The 16,292-nt window shown below is 31.2% G+C and overlaps 2 protein-coding genes across 3 annotated transcripts in view; one reads left to right on the top strand and one right to left on the bottom strand.

Moving 5' to 3' along the window:
- LOC114331169 (beta carbonic anhydrase 1) overlaps window positions 1-14,761 on the top strand; it is a 33,417-nt gene extending 18,656 nt beyond the window's left edge. Inside the window, exons 3-4 of the mRNA XM_028280664.2 lie at window positions 3,180-3,367; window positions 14,267-14,761. Of these exons, the coding sequence (XP_028136465.1) occupies window positions 3,180-3,367; window positions 14,267-14,668 (590 nt within the window). The 3' untranslated portion in view covers window positions 14,669-14,761. The remainder of the gene's footprint in view (window positions 1-3,179; window positions 3,368-14,266) is intronic.
- LOC114331168 (WASH complex subunit 4) lies at window positions 6,120-12,294 on the bottom strand. Of its 2 annotated transcripts, none has more exons than XM_028280661.2 (2): window positions 12,190-12,294; window positions 6,120-11,830 (listed from the first exon to the last, which is right to left on the bottom strand). In XM_028280661.2, exon 2 carries the CDS (start codon window positions 11,786-11,788, stop codon window positions 8,543-8,545), a length of 3,246 nt encoding a protein of 1,081 aa, XP_028136462.1. In that variant the 5' UTR covers window positions 11,789-11,830; window positions 12,190-12,294; the 3' UTR covers window positions 6,120-8,542. The 2 variants fall into 2 exon arrangements, with proteins under 2 accessions (XP_028136462.1, XP_028136463.1); XM_028280662.2 differs by having other exon boundaries at window positions 12,196-12,290.
- Window positions 14,762-16,292: the final 1,531 nt, after the last annotated feature.

Here is a 16,292-nt window from a genome sequence, read left to right as displayed (position 1 = left end):
GATAATAAAAAAGTTAGGTACTTTAACAACTGGCCATGTTCGTCATCAGTACAGGGTGTTTAGAGCGGCGGTGTAAAGTGCGGCAAACTTTAAGGGGTAATTTTACACATAAAAATAATGACAATTTGCTTTATAATCATATGTCCGCAAACGCTTCGTTTCCGAGATACGGGATGTTCAAGTTTTTTTTACAAACTGACGATTTATTTATTGCTTTAAAACCATAGTCCTGTCGCCGGGGGGGGGGGGGGGGGGGGGGGGTACAACGGCCTCCTTAATTCAGATGGACTTACCCAAGTTTTTTTTATGTATTTTGACCCGTAGAACACGAATTTTTTGTGTAACAGTTGATCCGGATGTCGATAAGATTGTTATAAACAAAGAACTTGAGGAGTTACATAACAGCGATTGTTCGCAAAACAAAACATTTTTTTTGTATTTTTTTGGTGATTCCCAGCCAAAAATGGTCCTACAAGTTTTTTCGTAGGAAGCATAGTTTTCGAGATAAACGCGGTTGAACTTTCAAAAATCGAAAAAGTGCAATTTTTGAACCGGAATAACTTTTGATTAAAAAATAAAATAGCAATTCTGCTTACTGCATTCGAAAGTTCAAGTCAAATTCTATCGGTTTTGATTATTTGCATTGCTAAAAATTAAGTTTTTATTTGTTAAACAAAGCTATAAACACATAGTGTTTCCCGTGCCCAATGCATGCGTTTTAATGTACGTAATATACGTAGAAATTCTGTATGCGCGCCTACTCGTTCGATTTCAAATTAGAAATGCATTGAAAACATCATTCAGTCACTATGTGTTTATAGCTTTGTTTAACAATAAAAAAATTAATTTTTAGCAATGAAAATCATCAAAACCGATAGAATTTGAGTTGAACTTTCAAATGCGGTAAACAGAATTGCTATTTTATTTTTCAATCAAAAGTTATTCAGGTTCAAAAATTGCAATTTTTCGATTTTTTGAAAGTTCAACCGCGTTTATGTCGAAAACTGTGCATCCTACGAAAAAACTTGTAAAAACATTTTTTGCTTAGAATGACCCAAAAAATACAAAAAAATGTTTTGTTTTGCGAAAAATCGTTGTTATGTGATTCCTCAAGTTCTTTGTTTATAACAATCTTATCGACATCCGGATCGACTGTTACCCAAAAAATTCGTGTTCTACGGGTCAAAATACATAAAGAAAACTTGGGTAAGTCCATCTGAATTAAGGAGGCCTTTGTACCCCTACTGGCGACAGGACTACCAGTTGAGATATGCAAATCAAATTCGGTGGGTTTTAAGACGTAGTTATTGCACATTTTTTGACATACAATTAAGAATTTAATATTCACGATTAGCGCGCAAACGGGTATTAGGACTGATCATATTATTACCCGTATGCATGCCAATGGCGAATATAAAATTCTTAATTGTATGTCAAAAAATGTGCAATAACTCGTCTTAAAACCCACCAAATTTGATTTGCATATCTTAACTGGTTTTAAAGCAATAAATAAATCGTCAGTTTGTAAAAAAATTGAACATCCCGTATCTCGGAAACGAAGCGTGTGCGGACATATGATTATAAAGCAAACTGTCATTATTTTCTCATGTAAAATTATCCCTTAAAGTTTGTCGCACTTATTTAGAAACACCCTGTACTGATGACGAACATGGCCAGTTGTTAAGTACCTAAATTTTTGAAGTTATACTTCTTTAGGCGCGATTGAGATTGAGGGTGAATTTATATTGACCTGCGCGCATGCGCACACCAACAGTTTGGTATTAGTCTTTATACGGGCTCTGATTGGGTGCTGAAATGATCTGTCAATAATTGTTCAATATGGAGGTTATCGGTAAACAAAAATGTTGTATAATATATTAGTTTTTATTGTTGTGAGGAGAGAAATAAAATCAAATTTATAATTATAGTGACTTTTTAAATAGTTTTGAAAAGCCACAGGTACGTAGTTCTAAATGTTTCAGTTGTATTCCAATAAAAAATTATCTTCATACCTATTTGGAAAATGTAAAAAAAATAATGTACTTACCTACCTAGTACTTGCTATGCTATACCCCTAGTAGGAAATGCTTTAATTTACATAATCTGATTACGAACAAACTTTCTACAAATTTTCATCTAATGTATCGTTTTCTTACTCTATATATTGTTGTATTTTAATTCGACAAAAATCAAACTAATAAAAATTCATATAAACAAAATGTCAAAAAGTTGTTCAGTTTGTGTATATTGCATAAGGTGGTGCAGTTTGAAATCGCTTCGACTCTCGTACGGCGGAATACACGGGAAGTAGGTTCAAGCCCAATGCAAGTTATATCATTTTTTTTATTTTTTTTTATAGATTTTATGATTGTAAGTATATTATTATATAATTTTTTTCAGAAAATACGTATTTAATTAAAATTTTTGGCAACAATTATTGTTCAGAAATCATTTGTGGCATTTTTCAATGTGTTTGTGTGTGTTTTATTCTTTTATTTTTTAAATTTTTGGTATTGTTTTAATAAAAATTTTTGGAAAGTACTAGAGAAACTGTTTAAAGTATATTGATTTCGTTGAAATCATATAATAGAAGTATAACTTCTTACGTGCGTACAAAGTACACACATTCTTTTTTATTATCCAACATAAGCGAATGAATCTAAAAACAGAATGTTAAGAAAACCTGAGGCTATAGTTGGGTTTTAATTTCAGTATTTTAGAAATGCTAGAATAGTCCACAGGGTGATGAGAACTTTGAGAAAAAAAAACACAGTTTGATTCGTACACCCGGTATACAATCACAGTTTACCTGTCTAGCAACAATATTATTACAACGATATTTTTAATGAAAAAGGCTATAACATGGTAAAAAAATCAATTAAAACGGACAACAGGTTTAGGAAATTAGAGACATCAAAAATGACCAAATTTTCAGTGGATCGATTTTTTGGCGCCTGAGTGTATTTAGTTTCGGTTTTGATGTCATGTCCAGTTAAAAAGTTATGACCGGAAGTTTGTTAAAAATGACTCAAAATTAGTGAACTAGTATATAATAATTGATGGAAAGTTACACCAAGAGTTCAATCAACGACTTCCGGTCATGTTGGGCGAAAATCTAGCACTACGAAGTCCAATTGCTTGTTTATTATTTTTTATATCTAAAAATACTTTTGTTTCAGTAAGAAATGCTGGAAATGTAATACCTCATTCCCAACATTTTGTGGACGAGTTAACATCAAACGAACCAGCTGCCTTAGAACTCGGATGTGTAGTCAATGACATTCGGCATATAATCGTTTGTGGTCATAGCGATTGTAAAGCAATTAATTTATTATATAAATTACAGGATAGCGAATTTGCATCTCAGGTAAGCATATTTTAACGATGATTAACAATCATACACGCATAACGTGTATGATTGAGACGTGGGCTTCACATTTTCTCATCCGTTATTGTTGGTATATTCTTGTTGTTCACCTCTTCTTGAAGGTACTAGTACACTTTAGAAGACCAAAAATAATCATTTTTTTCTCAGAACCGTTATTAAAAATGAACATAAAACTTTTTACATATTAATATCTAACTCTAAGCCCGACCGCACATCAAAGAAACATGAAACGTAAATTACGTTTCATGGAAATAAAACACTGCTAAACAAATATACGTCCGGCCATTTATGAAACTCTCCGAAAATAAAAATGTGTCATGAGCATGAATCACACTCGATCCATTGGTAGGCGGACTTTGAGATTTGTTTAGCAGTGTTTTATTTTCATGAAACATGTTTCACGTTTCATGTTTCTTTGGTGTGCGGCTTGCCTAAGAGAATACAAAAAATATATCTTTTTTCATTTATGCACGTACACTAATATTGTAGAGGGCGCCAAAGTCGAGGCCTCGAAAAAAAGTAGTTCCGATGGCGGACAGTTAATCTTAGGATTGGGATCTCTGAAACAAAAAAATCGTACGGCATTTGAAAAAGAAAGGTTTCTTACGTGACAATTTACCACCTTTAGTGAAAAATTCGGCAAAAAAGATTTTACGGATATTTGAAAAATTTTTGTGAAAAAATCGCCCGTTTTTCTTCAGTTTTTCATGGTTAAAAAATATTTATTTTTTGATCTTGTGGTAAATTGTCACGTTGGAAACCTTCCTTTTTCAAATGCAGTACGATTTTTTTGTTTCAGATATCCCAATCCTGAGATTAACTGTCCGTCATCATTTTTCGAGGCCTCGACTTTTGCGCCCTCTACAATATTAGTGTATTTGCATAAATGAAAAAAGATATATTTTTTGTACTCTCTAAGAGTTAGATATCAATATGTAAAAAGTTTTATGTTCATTTTTAATAAAGGTTCTGAGAAAAAAATTCTTGAAAAAAATGATTATTTTTGGTCTTTTAAAGTGTACTATAGTACCTTAAATATTGGAAATTAAAGCCTGCTGCATGTTCTGCTGATGGTATTTGCTACACATTTTTCTTCATTTAGTAGGATGAGGGCTACTTCTTTGATTTTTCTCTTTTTCATGTCTGTTTCCTTCATGATTATTGATTCATCTTTTCTCTTGTCATCTAGTATGTGTTCATTGTCCCACGCACATTTGCATATCTGTGATCTAGCGAAATCCCTGTTTTTGATGTATGTTTCATGCTCGTTTACCCTGACGCTTAGTGGTCTCATATAGAAATTGTTGCATTCACAGGGTACTTTGTGGATGTAATTCTTTAACAATTTATTTATTTAAATATTGAATATTCGTCATGTACGCAAAAAGTACATACAAATTAAAAACAGAAACGTCGAAATCCATAAAGAAGAACCAGAAATACAACTACAGATGTTAACGCCCACCATCACTTCCACGAATTTCAAAGCCGGCCGATTTTGAGGACTACATTTGAAGCTTTGTGGACGATTCCGTTAAAAGGCAGTCTTTTTCGAATTTGGCCATTAAAACGAAAAAATATGTTCTTAGATTTAAAAAAAATAGAAAAATTAGATCGCTTTATTGTTATAAACAAAGCTGCTGTGAATTAAAAAAAAGAGACTTACTTTGTCCCAAATTATCCTAGGACAATTTAATATGAAGGTTTTAAGTTCATTTATCAAAAAGTTATTAAAATTTATAAAAAACTGAAATTTCTGCATTATTTTGCAATGTTCTAAGCAATAATTAAAACAAATAAGAATAAAAACATTAAAAAAACGCCAATTTGAAGGTTTTTATATCACTTATAAGTTTCTTACTCTCAAATTGTTTCACTTTTTGCTGAAAGACAAAAAAAAACCGAAAATTTACAGTTTTTTTGGCATAGAGATTTTTGTGGTAGAGGTCCATACTACTAAAAACAACTGTCATATTTGTCTGGCCGGATCCGTGTGTCCAAACAGGGTACTTTTTTTGCTTATCTCTGGAGTATTTACCAGAGAGTATAAGTCAGTATTTATGGATATGTCACTACTTCTGTGAGACTCATTTTATTAAGTATGTTTTAGAAAACAGCATGTTTTTTATTAAAAAAATATACATAGCCTGAAATTCATTTAAATAAGGGATAAAAGTTCTTCTTCAGATGCAAATCCACTAATGGATGTTAGCGATCTCATTTTTCATTAACTCTATGTTTTTGCAGTATGTATCAGATATTGTATGTCGTTAATCCCTGTCCATTGCCTTATGTTTCGGAGCCAGGACATTTTCTTGCGTCCTATTATTCCTCTCTTGACTTCAATTTTACCCTTGATTATAAGTTGAAGGAACTGGTATTATTATTCGGATGATGTGACCCAGATACGCCGTTTTCCTTTTCTTGACGATTTCGAAAAGTTGGCGTTCTTTTAAGGACATCTACATTTGTGACTTTCGCCATCCATGGTATTTTTAGGATACGGCGATAAAGCCACATTTCGAAAGCTTCTAATCTGTTTATATTCCTCGTTTTGAGTGTCCAGCCCTCTACGCCATATAGCAACACCGACCATACGTAACACTTAGTAAACCTTAGTCTCAGTTGAAGATCGAACGCTGAACAGGTCAGTACCTTTAAAAGGCTACGTTCCCAGATAGAAGTTCATAATTTACTTTACATAGAAATTTACAAAAAAGAAGAAACAAAATAAAACATTGCACGTTTATTCATTGAAGCAACAATAGTATATAACAATAATTATATATTTATTCATAAAAATATTCGAAACTTAAGCTTTTCACTTGTACAAATAAGGACCAAAGATGACAATCAACTGTTAATGTTTTCCATGTATCAAAATCAGTCGTTTTCTTTAGTCTTTCAACAGTTTTTACTATCACATTTTTTCAATTTCCTCGTTTGAATCAAGCAATACAAAACGTATTAGGATAATTGCATCACATAGACCGATTTTAGTAACTTTTGTTTGTTTGTAATTTGTATTTATTTCTTTAATATATGAAAATTTATTGTTTTTATCTATACAGGGTAATTAAAGAATGATTAAGCTAGTTTTATTTGTAGATTACCTTATTACAGTAAGCGTCACGCTACTAGTTACATGGGAAGATCCGTTCTCAGATGTGACTTTCATCCCTGTCATGTTACTGTCAAGAAACTATCCAAAATAATTGTTTTTCCATACAATAAATACATTAATTAATAGTATTGTTACAATGCTTTAAAATAACTTTATTCAAACACCAAGAATATTACAATATTTAAAACTTTTACAACTTTAACAAAATGACAACTATAAACGTCAAATACAGCTGATTTATTATTTGTCAACTTTTTATGTTAATATTCAGTTTCTATACATTTTCTGATGTCCTAAAGGTCACTAGACATAAAATAAACAAGTGAAGGGTCCAGGACTGTAAAAGCTCAATGTTCCCATGTATCTAGTAGGGTGGCGGTTACTGTATAAATAATTAAATAATTTTGTTTATATTTCAGTTATTTTTTGCCTTATAAACATAAATTTAATTCAAAAAATAAAAGTGTCCCCCAAAAAATATGTCACTCATTTATTTGTATGTTTTAGTCGCTTGAACAATGATTTCCATAAAAAAGGATCTCTTGTATGTGTACAGGGTTATTCACTATATTTTGACCCCCCTGTAAACTGCTTTATTTACATAATTAGAAAAAAATTTAAAATACAAAAGTTATTCGATTTTTAAAATATGATTTTTTGACATATATAACATACTAGTGACGTCATCCATCTGGACGTGATGACGTAATCGACATTTTTTTTTTAAATGAGAATAGGGGTCGTGTGCTAGCTCATTTGAAAGGAAATTCAATTCTCTATTCAGTAATATAAACATTAAGGGTAATTATTTATACAGGGTGTCCAAAAAAAATTTTTAATTAAATTAATTGACACAAAAAAAGAATGTAATGTAAATGTATGTAATTTATTTAATTTAAAATACATTTTGCTGCTGTTAGAAAACAGAAATAAAAGTTTATTGCACAAATAAACATTGATTTTTGCTTAAATTCAATGTTCAAACTGCCAAGAGGCAGATTGAACATTGAATGTAAGTGAAAAGTAATCTTTATTTGTTCAATAAACATTTACTTCTGTTTTGTGACAGCAGTAGAATGTATTTTAAATTAAATAAATTACATACATTTACATTACATTCTTTTTTTGTGTCAATTAATTTAATTAAAAATTTTTTTTGGACACCCTGTATAAATAATTATCTTAATGTTTATATTACTGAATAGAGAATTGAATTTAAAAAACATTTAAAAAAATAGTCGATTACGTCATCACGTCCAGATGGATGACGTCACTAGTATGTTATATATGTCCAAAAATCATATTTTAAAAATCGAATAACTTTTGTATTTTACATTTTTTTCTAATTCTGTAAATAAAGCAGTTTACAGGGGGTCAAAATATAGTGAATAACCCTGTACCTATGTCAATTTTTGGGACCCCCAAATAGATGCAACAAAGTTTGCCACTACTACCCCGGGTTTTCCCTAAAATCCCTCCCAAAAAACATCGATTTCTGAAGAATCTGTACGCCGTAAAAAAATGGTTCAAAATGTAGCTGAAATAATTTTAAACAAAAATGTGTGTTGCACTTTATGTGTAGAATGAACCATTCTCTCAGAAACAACGCTCGAAGTGACCGATGATTCTGTTTATCAGTTACGCGCGATAAATTTGTATTAACTTGACGGTAAAAATTGGATATCTTTTGATCAAAATGTGTGTGTCAACCAAAATCAAAATGCGTTTTAAAGAGGAAGAGTAAAATTTCCGATGTAATTTTTGCAAGTTATAAGGAACAAAATGAGATATTTCACAACCAAAGTAGAGCACCGTGGAATCAAAAACTCGAGAGGGAGGGACAACCACAGCTTAGATAATAAGCTAAGTTTTAATAATATTCTGGAAAAGATTGATTAAAATTGTTCAAATTGGAGGGAAATGGAATAATACAAAAGAAGGCGTGTGTCCAGACATTGAATATCTGCATCTAATTATAGATCTATAGATGCCATTAAGACTTTAATTTTCATATAAGTATGTAGTCAAATTTATGTTTGGAAAAATAATCTAGCACTGTTATATCCATAATACAGAAGCCTAAACTCCCTTTCATACAAAGCAACTTTTTTTTCTGTCAAAGTGAGCGCTTGTCGTAATTTATTATCAAAATTATCAGCAGCTGACATCTGCTCTTTGATCCTGACTTTATCATGGGTAAACTTTTTCGTTACAGACTGAAACCAGTGCAAACTGTTAACTTGTTCATGTTGATTTAGTATTTCTACAATATATGCTAAACCCAATGCAAATCCATCATCAGTAAATGTATACTCTGTTTTATTTCTTTTGTTTAATCGTTCTTTACAGTTCAAGGAATGTTCTATGTAATTAACAGTTAAAGGGGGAACAATGACGTAAAAATATTTTAAATGAATATTAGCTTTGTTCCTTAATACTGGAACAAAAACTTTTACTAGCAGCTGGAAGTATTCAGTGGCATCTTCGATGTTATCCAAATACATCTGTAAATTTTCTAGTAAACCATCTGCAGCTTTTTTTGTTAGATCTGGCAACTCTTCATTTTGTACAGCTTCTTTCAGAGAATTACTTTTCAAATTGGGTATAAAACAAGTTCCATCAGCTAAACATCTTCTACCTCCTGACCTGATTAGTCTAACATATCCCATAGCATTACCTATGTGAGTTATTACTTTTCTGAATAGATCTAAATAGCTTTCACCATGTTCATTAAGGCCAAGTTTCCTTATCCCCATATTAAATTTTTCTGCTCTCTCATAAGGATACATTTGGTTCAATTCTAGTTTATGCTCTGAAAAAAAGCGTAGATCTTTTATCAATCTTGACTTAATGTGTTCATCATAAATGAACTGTGAAAATATATGAAACTTGGTCCTCAAAAATTGGTAGGTGAAGTTTACTGTGGTGTTCATTATACCTAGACCATGAGTTCGAATCGAATTTGCGACTTGAGATATATTTATAGAATTCAAATGTTTATTGTCACTATTTCTTTCTATAAAAACTTGCGAATTAAGATTGTATAAATATTTACTTACAAATACATTAATATTTCGCATAATTTCTAGAACATCTAATCCTTGTTCTAATGTTTGAATGGGTAAATTATCATCTACAGTATCAAGACTATACTGTAAATAGGCCAACCTTCTCATTTCTCCATAAGTTTTCCAATTGTGCAGTACCACAGATGTAAGATTGTAAAATATGGTACTCAAATGATGTTCAACCTCATTTTTTATATTCGTATATTTACCGTGTACAGGCACTGGTAGGTATTTGTTAAAATTTATAGAAAAATAATTATCAAATGGCTCCATAGGTGGTAATTGAAGATGCAGATGAGTTTGTAACCTTAAATTTCTTTCAATTATCTGCTCCAAAGGATCATACAAGGATTCTTTTATAATATTATGTGACAGTTCACTGCGAAAATCATTCAGAGCATTTAGAACTAAGTAATGCCTGGATAAATCTGCTTTTGAATCTACAATTTTTTTAAAGTAAACTGGGAGCATGAAATTTTGATGCCAATACATAAAAAAACAACTACTGGTCTCTCGTAAGTCTCTAGAAAATGATACAATTGTTTCTAGTTGGGATAACACATGTCTCATCTTAGATAAATCATTTGAATATAGTCCACTTGCTGATAAACATAAATTAGCTACCAATATACTACGAGAAGTAACAGCAGACCTCAACACTTGTTCGCAAAGGTTTAATGACGAAAGAACATCTAGTTGCCTTTCGTTGTATGATTTTTCTTGTGTAAATTGTTTTCTAATATTGTTTAATAAACTTAAAGCTTTATGGGAGAGATGTTGCGTTGTTAATAAAAATATATATGTTAATGATACCATATGTTTCTTAAAAATGAGTGGAATGCCCTTTAAGACTTCTACTAATTTACAAATAGACAGCAAAACAGATTTTTGTACTGGCAAGTTTTTATCAACGTGTAAATTTAGAGTCCACTGTACTGAAAAACTAATTTTTTTAAGAAGTTTGAGACCATTATTTAAACACGCGACTATTCCATGTAATTCGCGAACTTTGATGTTATTTGTGTCTAGCTTTGAAATATGTTCCAATTCCATTAAAAAATAACAAACCTGTAAACAAAGACTACTGCTTTCTTTAGGAAAATTACTATTTTTAACATTTACTAAATTCAGTCTATGATTTTCAATGGCCCTCTCATCAATGTATTTTTCTAATATACTTAAATGCTTGAGTAAAAACTGTTCTGGATACCACAAAATATTTCCTATTAAGGTACAAGTTGAATGCTTCTTATTCACATCTAATACTCTTTTTATTAATTTTTTGTCAGCACTCTCAAATATAGTGAAATAAAAAATTACAAAGATGTTCATCTTTAACCAAATATCACTCTGAAGTTCTTCATCTTTCTCTAACTCCGCCAAGAGTAAAACTATAAATGCATGTAATTCTTGATTTACTGTACAATTTTTCATTTGATAGTAGAAAGATTTGTCTTCGAAACATTTTTCTATGACATCTTTTAAAATGTGACCCATTAACAGATCATTTTCAAAAACTTGCAACATTTTATCTAAAGATCTAACCTTACTTCTATCAACTGATATCTTGTTAGAGTGTGATATGTTTCTAATAGATGTTCGATACCAAAACCAGTGGTCTTTAAGAAGCTGGATGTCCAAGAGACCATCAAATTTTAACAAACAAATTAAAAGATCCCCAAGCTTATGAAGTACTTCTGGAAATGCACAGTAATTACCAGAAGAATATATATTTTTTCCTAACAAACAACTCATTTCTTTTAATGCTAAAATAACTACTGAATGAACTCGTTTAACAAAAAAATGTATTTGCTGTAATGGTTCCAATATTTTACTCACTGAAGCATGTCTTGAGGCTCTATCTACAGAATCTTCATATAATACAAAAGGTTGATACAATGTTTCAGCTTCAGAAACTAATTCGCTGATTTCATTGCATACCCCACCTAAAGTAGCTAGTATTCTACTTAAAATTTTGTTATCGGAGTGTACTAAATACCCTATAGATTCACTGCTATGTGTTTTTTCTTCTATCACAACTAGTTGAGAAGTTACGTTGTACTTATTGAAAAATTTATCCTGCTGAGCTGTAGTATCTTCAACAAATTGCTCTATAAATGAACTAAACCTGTGGAGTTGTGCCTCCCCAATCAGTCTATTTGTTTCTGCGTTAAATTTCTTTTCAGCAAGGTTCGAAGGTTCCCACATTTTTATTTGTTTTCTAGTACATATATGATCAGCTACAAACACCTGAAAATTTACATTTAATAGGTACAGTTACAACAATTAATATTCGTGGTTCTAGTTTACTTTAGAAGGATCCTGCTAATGAAGTGGTTTTTATATCAGTAAATTGCTGTTTGTTATTGTACAAAATGTGTTGTTTGAATTTTATTTTAGGGATGTATAATTGAACTGTAGAAATGTTAGAAATCTATCAATCTGAAAACATAATACACAGAACGAGCTTTTTTGGAGTTTTTGTGTTTTTAGATCCAAAGAAAATATTGAAATTCGTTAATTAGAGTGATTTTTGTAATTTTGTTTAAATACTCCTTGGCATGCCCGTCTAAAGTAAATATTCACAATTTTCATATTTTTGTACTTACACTTACATTATTCTTTCTAAATTTTGTAGAAAACTTTTGAAAAATTTGGAATACACCTACTTTTATTGTTTTGACAACCTGTTAAATATTATTATGTCAATGTCAGTGATAAACGTCCATCTTCATTTTTCATTGGCCTGGAATGTAAGTTTATTCGGCTACCGGTTTTATCCGTTCATAGTAATAATTATTATAAAAATAATTATTAGACACTTTCAAAAGTATCACATTTGCATATTTTACCTCACGTGACCCCAGTTTAAAAAAATGATTAAAATTTTTATTTTTGAGACAGCTGAAATTGTTATCCCTACCACTGCCTCTCGTCGATTTTTCTATATTTTTGAAGTTTTAAATCAACATATTACCCCCTTTGTGACTCAATGGTAAGAGAGCCTACCTTTGTATCCAAGGGTCGTGAGTTCGAATCTCACATGGGTAGGAAATTTTTCATTTATTAAAAATTAATAAGTAAAAATAGTTTCTAAAAAAAGTTTCCTTGTGAGATTGGCACTCACCGGAGGGACCATAGACGTTCAGAAACAATTAGCGTCTCTTTGTAAAGATAATGAAGTCGACTTTACAAAGTAACAAGACATTTACTCAAGACACACACTAACACATCACAATCTGATTTCAATCACACTATAGATATCTGATTGTGAAAGCAACAGTACCATTATAGCATAATTTCCATTAGTTATCGAGGCATTCAGCTAACAAAAAATCAACATTTTAACCAGGCTGCATAAAAGAAAAAATGTGAAAATTTATATCTACTCTAAATACTTGGCACAACAAAGGTATTTGTTTAAAAAACAGACCTTGGTACTATTGTTGTAAATGCCTGTCAACTTTTATCATCATAACGTTGGAACTAATTGAACAATCTTAACGTTCTTTTTAACCGGAAATAATATCCACGAGGAAAAAATTTCCTTTAGTTGGCTGTATACCATTTATTACACAAAACCATAAAATCCTTTATAAAAGGTATATTTGTTAAAATACCCATACAGGGCTACATCACAGAACAGAGCTAGTTTTCGATCGAATGACCGATCATCATCAGTATTTACGTGAATCTAACATGCTAACCACCAAAGTAAAAAATATTTGGGTAAAAACCCTTTACAATTAATCCGTCACAGGAACATAGAAATAAAATGTGAAATTAAACGGATGTTTAAAATATACAATGTTTCATGCTCTAGGTACCATTGAGCTCGAATCTGACTTGTTCACATCATGACTGTATGGTAGCAAGTGACTCTTCAGTGGATCTTTCTAAGAATGTTTCTCTCAAAAATACTAAGAAGTCTTTCATCATTTTGAGATAAGGTCCACGTTTCAGCCCTATATATCAAAACTGGTCTTACTAAGGTGTTGTATAAATATTCAGCTTAGTGCACGTTTTATATTTTTATTTTTTAAATGTTTCTGGAGACCGTGAACAGTTCTGTTTGCTATTGCTACGCGTCTTTTTATTTCGTCGCTTGTCGTGTTTGTTGCGTTTACTGGCGATCCAAGATAATGTGAATTCTTTGACTTGCTTAAAGGTATGGTTGTTAATTTGAATTCTTTGTTGGATATTTCGGGAGTTTTTAGAAACCAACATATATTTGGTTTTTTCCTCGTTTACCACAAGTCCTAATTCACTTGCCGCGTCCGCAACTCTTGTAAAACACTGCACCATGTCTCTCATACTTCTGCCTGCTAACTATATCGTCAGCGAATTCGAGAATCTGCTTCGATCTATTAAAAATACATAGTTCCATTCATTCTTATATTTAATTTTCTGATTGCCTTTTCCAAAACTGGAAGTCCTAGTTCAAATTTTTCATCTTTAGTACCATCCTTGGGTTATAATAACTATAAGCTTTCATTCGACAACTTATTTGTCATTTTACATGGTATAATGACTGAGGAGTTGTGTTTACGGACGGATGGACAGACAGACGGACGTGGATAATTCAACCTTTTCACATTTTTTCAAAATTGAGTGAAAATAATTAATTAGATAGACTATACAATAATAATAATTAATACTAATAGTTTAATCATGATTTTGTTATAGGAAAATAGAAGAATTTCACCGCTACGAGCATGGCTGTGCACACACGCACTTTCAAGCTTAGAAAAATTTCAACAACTGGAAGTCTCGGACTATTCGAAGCCGTTGATATTTCAAGCAGAAACCCCAATGAGAAAATTTGTAGCATACATAGATCCAGAAAATAAATTCGCTATTGAAGACAAACTGTCACAAATTAACACGTTACAACAACTTCAAAATATAGCTAGCTATGGATTTTTGAAAAAAAGACTGGAGAAACACGAGCTTCACATACATGCCTTGTGGTTCGATATTTACACTGGGGATATTTATTATTTTAGTAGGGGAGCAAAAAGATTTGTTCTTATTGATGAAGATAATGTTGATAAACTTCTACAAGAAGTTAAAAAATACTATTCATAGGGCAAAGCCAAGACATTATACAGATCTTCTATTTTTTCCTTTTATACTTAATAAAATATATTTTTATATTAAGAATATAATTGAAATTAAAAATGTTTATTTTTATTTATACATTATAAATATTTGCACTTGCGTATATAGCTTCATATAGAGTGTTTTATATACTTTTCCATATAAGAGAATGACCATTCTGTTTTGACCAAAACAATTTATTTTAAGAGCGTCGACGCAAAATTTTGGGCCAGTACTGTTTATTCATTCATTTTGCCGAATCCAGTGAAAACTAATGTATTTTTTAAAAATTTAATCGCAGAATGAAATATTACATTATTACAGAGGGCCGAGAGTCCCTGAAAACTTCTATGTTAATTTTAATCAGGTAAGTTATAAATTTTGCGCCTACGCTCTTAAAGTGTAGTTTTATTCTAGATAACTTACCTTTTTATGTTATTCCGATCTAGAAACAAATTGTTACGATTGGTGCTTTAAAACATTTAGAAAAGGCGACTTTGCTTTTATAAAATAAAAACAAACAGAAAAGAACCGAATATACAACACTAGACAAGTTGAGATGTCTCCTATATTACAAAAAATTGGGTCATCTCTACATCATGAAGTTCGGGGTGGGGGAGAACTACTTATTTTTGTATATTTAAGCCATGCGGCTCACACTGTCTCTAAGGGAATATTCAGTAATCCCGGATATATAGTCCTGTCGCCAGGGGGGTGCAACGGCCTCCTTTATTCAGATGGACGTATATATATTTTTTTTTATGTATTTTGACCCGTAGAACACGAATTTTTTGGGTAACAGTTGATCCGGATGTCGATAAGATTGTTATAAACAAAGAACTTGAGAAGTTACATAACAGCGACTTTTCACAAAAGAAAACATTTTTTTGTATTTTTTGGGTCATTCTAAGCAAAAAATGTTCTTACAGGTTTTTTCGTAGGATGCATAGCTTTCGAGATAAACGCGGTTGAACTTTCAAAAATCGAAAAATTGCAATTTTTGAACCCGAATGACTTGATTAAAAAATAAAATAGCAATTCTGCTTACTGCATTTAAAAGATCAAGTCAAATTATGCCGGTTTTGATTATTTACATTGCTAAAAATTAATTCTTTTATTGTCAAACAAAGCTATAAACAAAATTAACGCATGCTACGTGCCAAATGCATGCTACGTAGAAATTGCCTGTTTTTAGTCGAGCCTACTCGTTCGATTTTAAATGAGAAATGCATTGAAAACATCACTCAAGCACTATGTATTTATAGCTTTGTTTAACAATAAAAAAATTAATTTTTGACAATGCAAATAACCAAAACCGATAGAACTTGACTTGATCTTTCAAATGCGGTAAGCAGAATTGTTATTTTATTTTTTAATCAAAAGTTATTCGGGTTCAAAAATTGCAATTTTTCGGTTTTTTTAAAGTTCAACCGCGTTTATCTCGAAAACTATGCATCCAGCGAAAAAACTTGTAACAACATTTTTTGCTTAGAATGACCCAAAAAATACAAAAAAATGTTTTGTTTTGCGAAAAATCTCTGTTATCTAATTCCTCAAGTTCTTTATTTATAACAAACTTATCGACATCCGAATCAACTGTTACCCAACAAAT

Source organism: Diabrotica virgifera, chromosome 1 (assembly GCF_917563875.1).
Source record: "Diabrotica virgifera virgifera chromosome 1, PGI_DIABVI_V3a".
Lineage (NCBI taxonomy): Eukaryota > Metazoa > Arthropoda > Insecta > Coleoptera > Chrysomelidae > Diabrotica > Diabrotica virgifera.
The sequence above is the reverse complement of the archived record's forward strand: the minus strand, read 5'-3'. Positions and strand labels throughout refer to the sequence as shown.

Coding starts and splice junctions, on each gene's coding strand:
- LOC114331168 (XM_028280661.2), bottom strand. CDS start 11,788: ATGTGGGAACCTTCGAACCTTGCTGAAAAGAAATTTAACGCAGAAACA.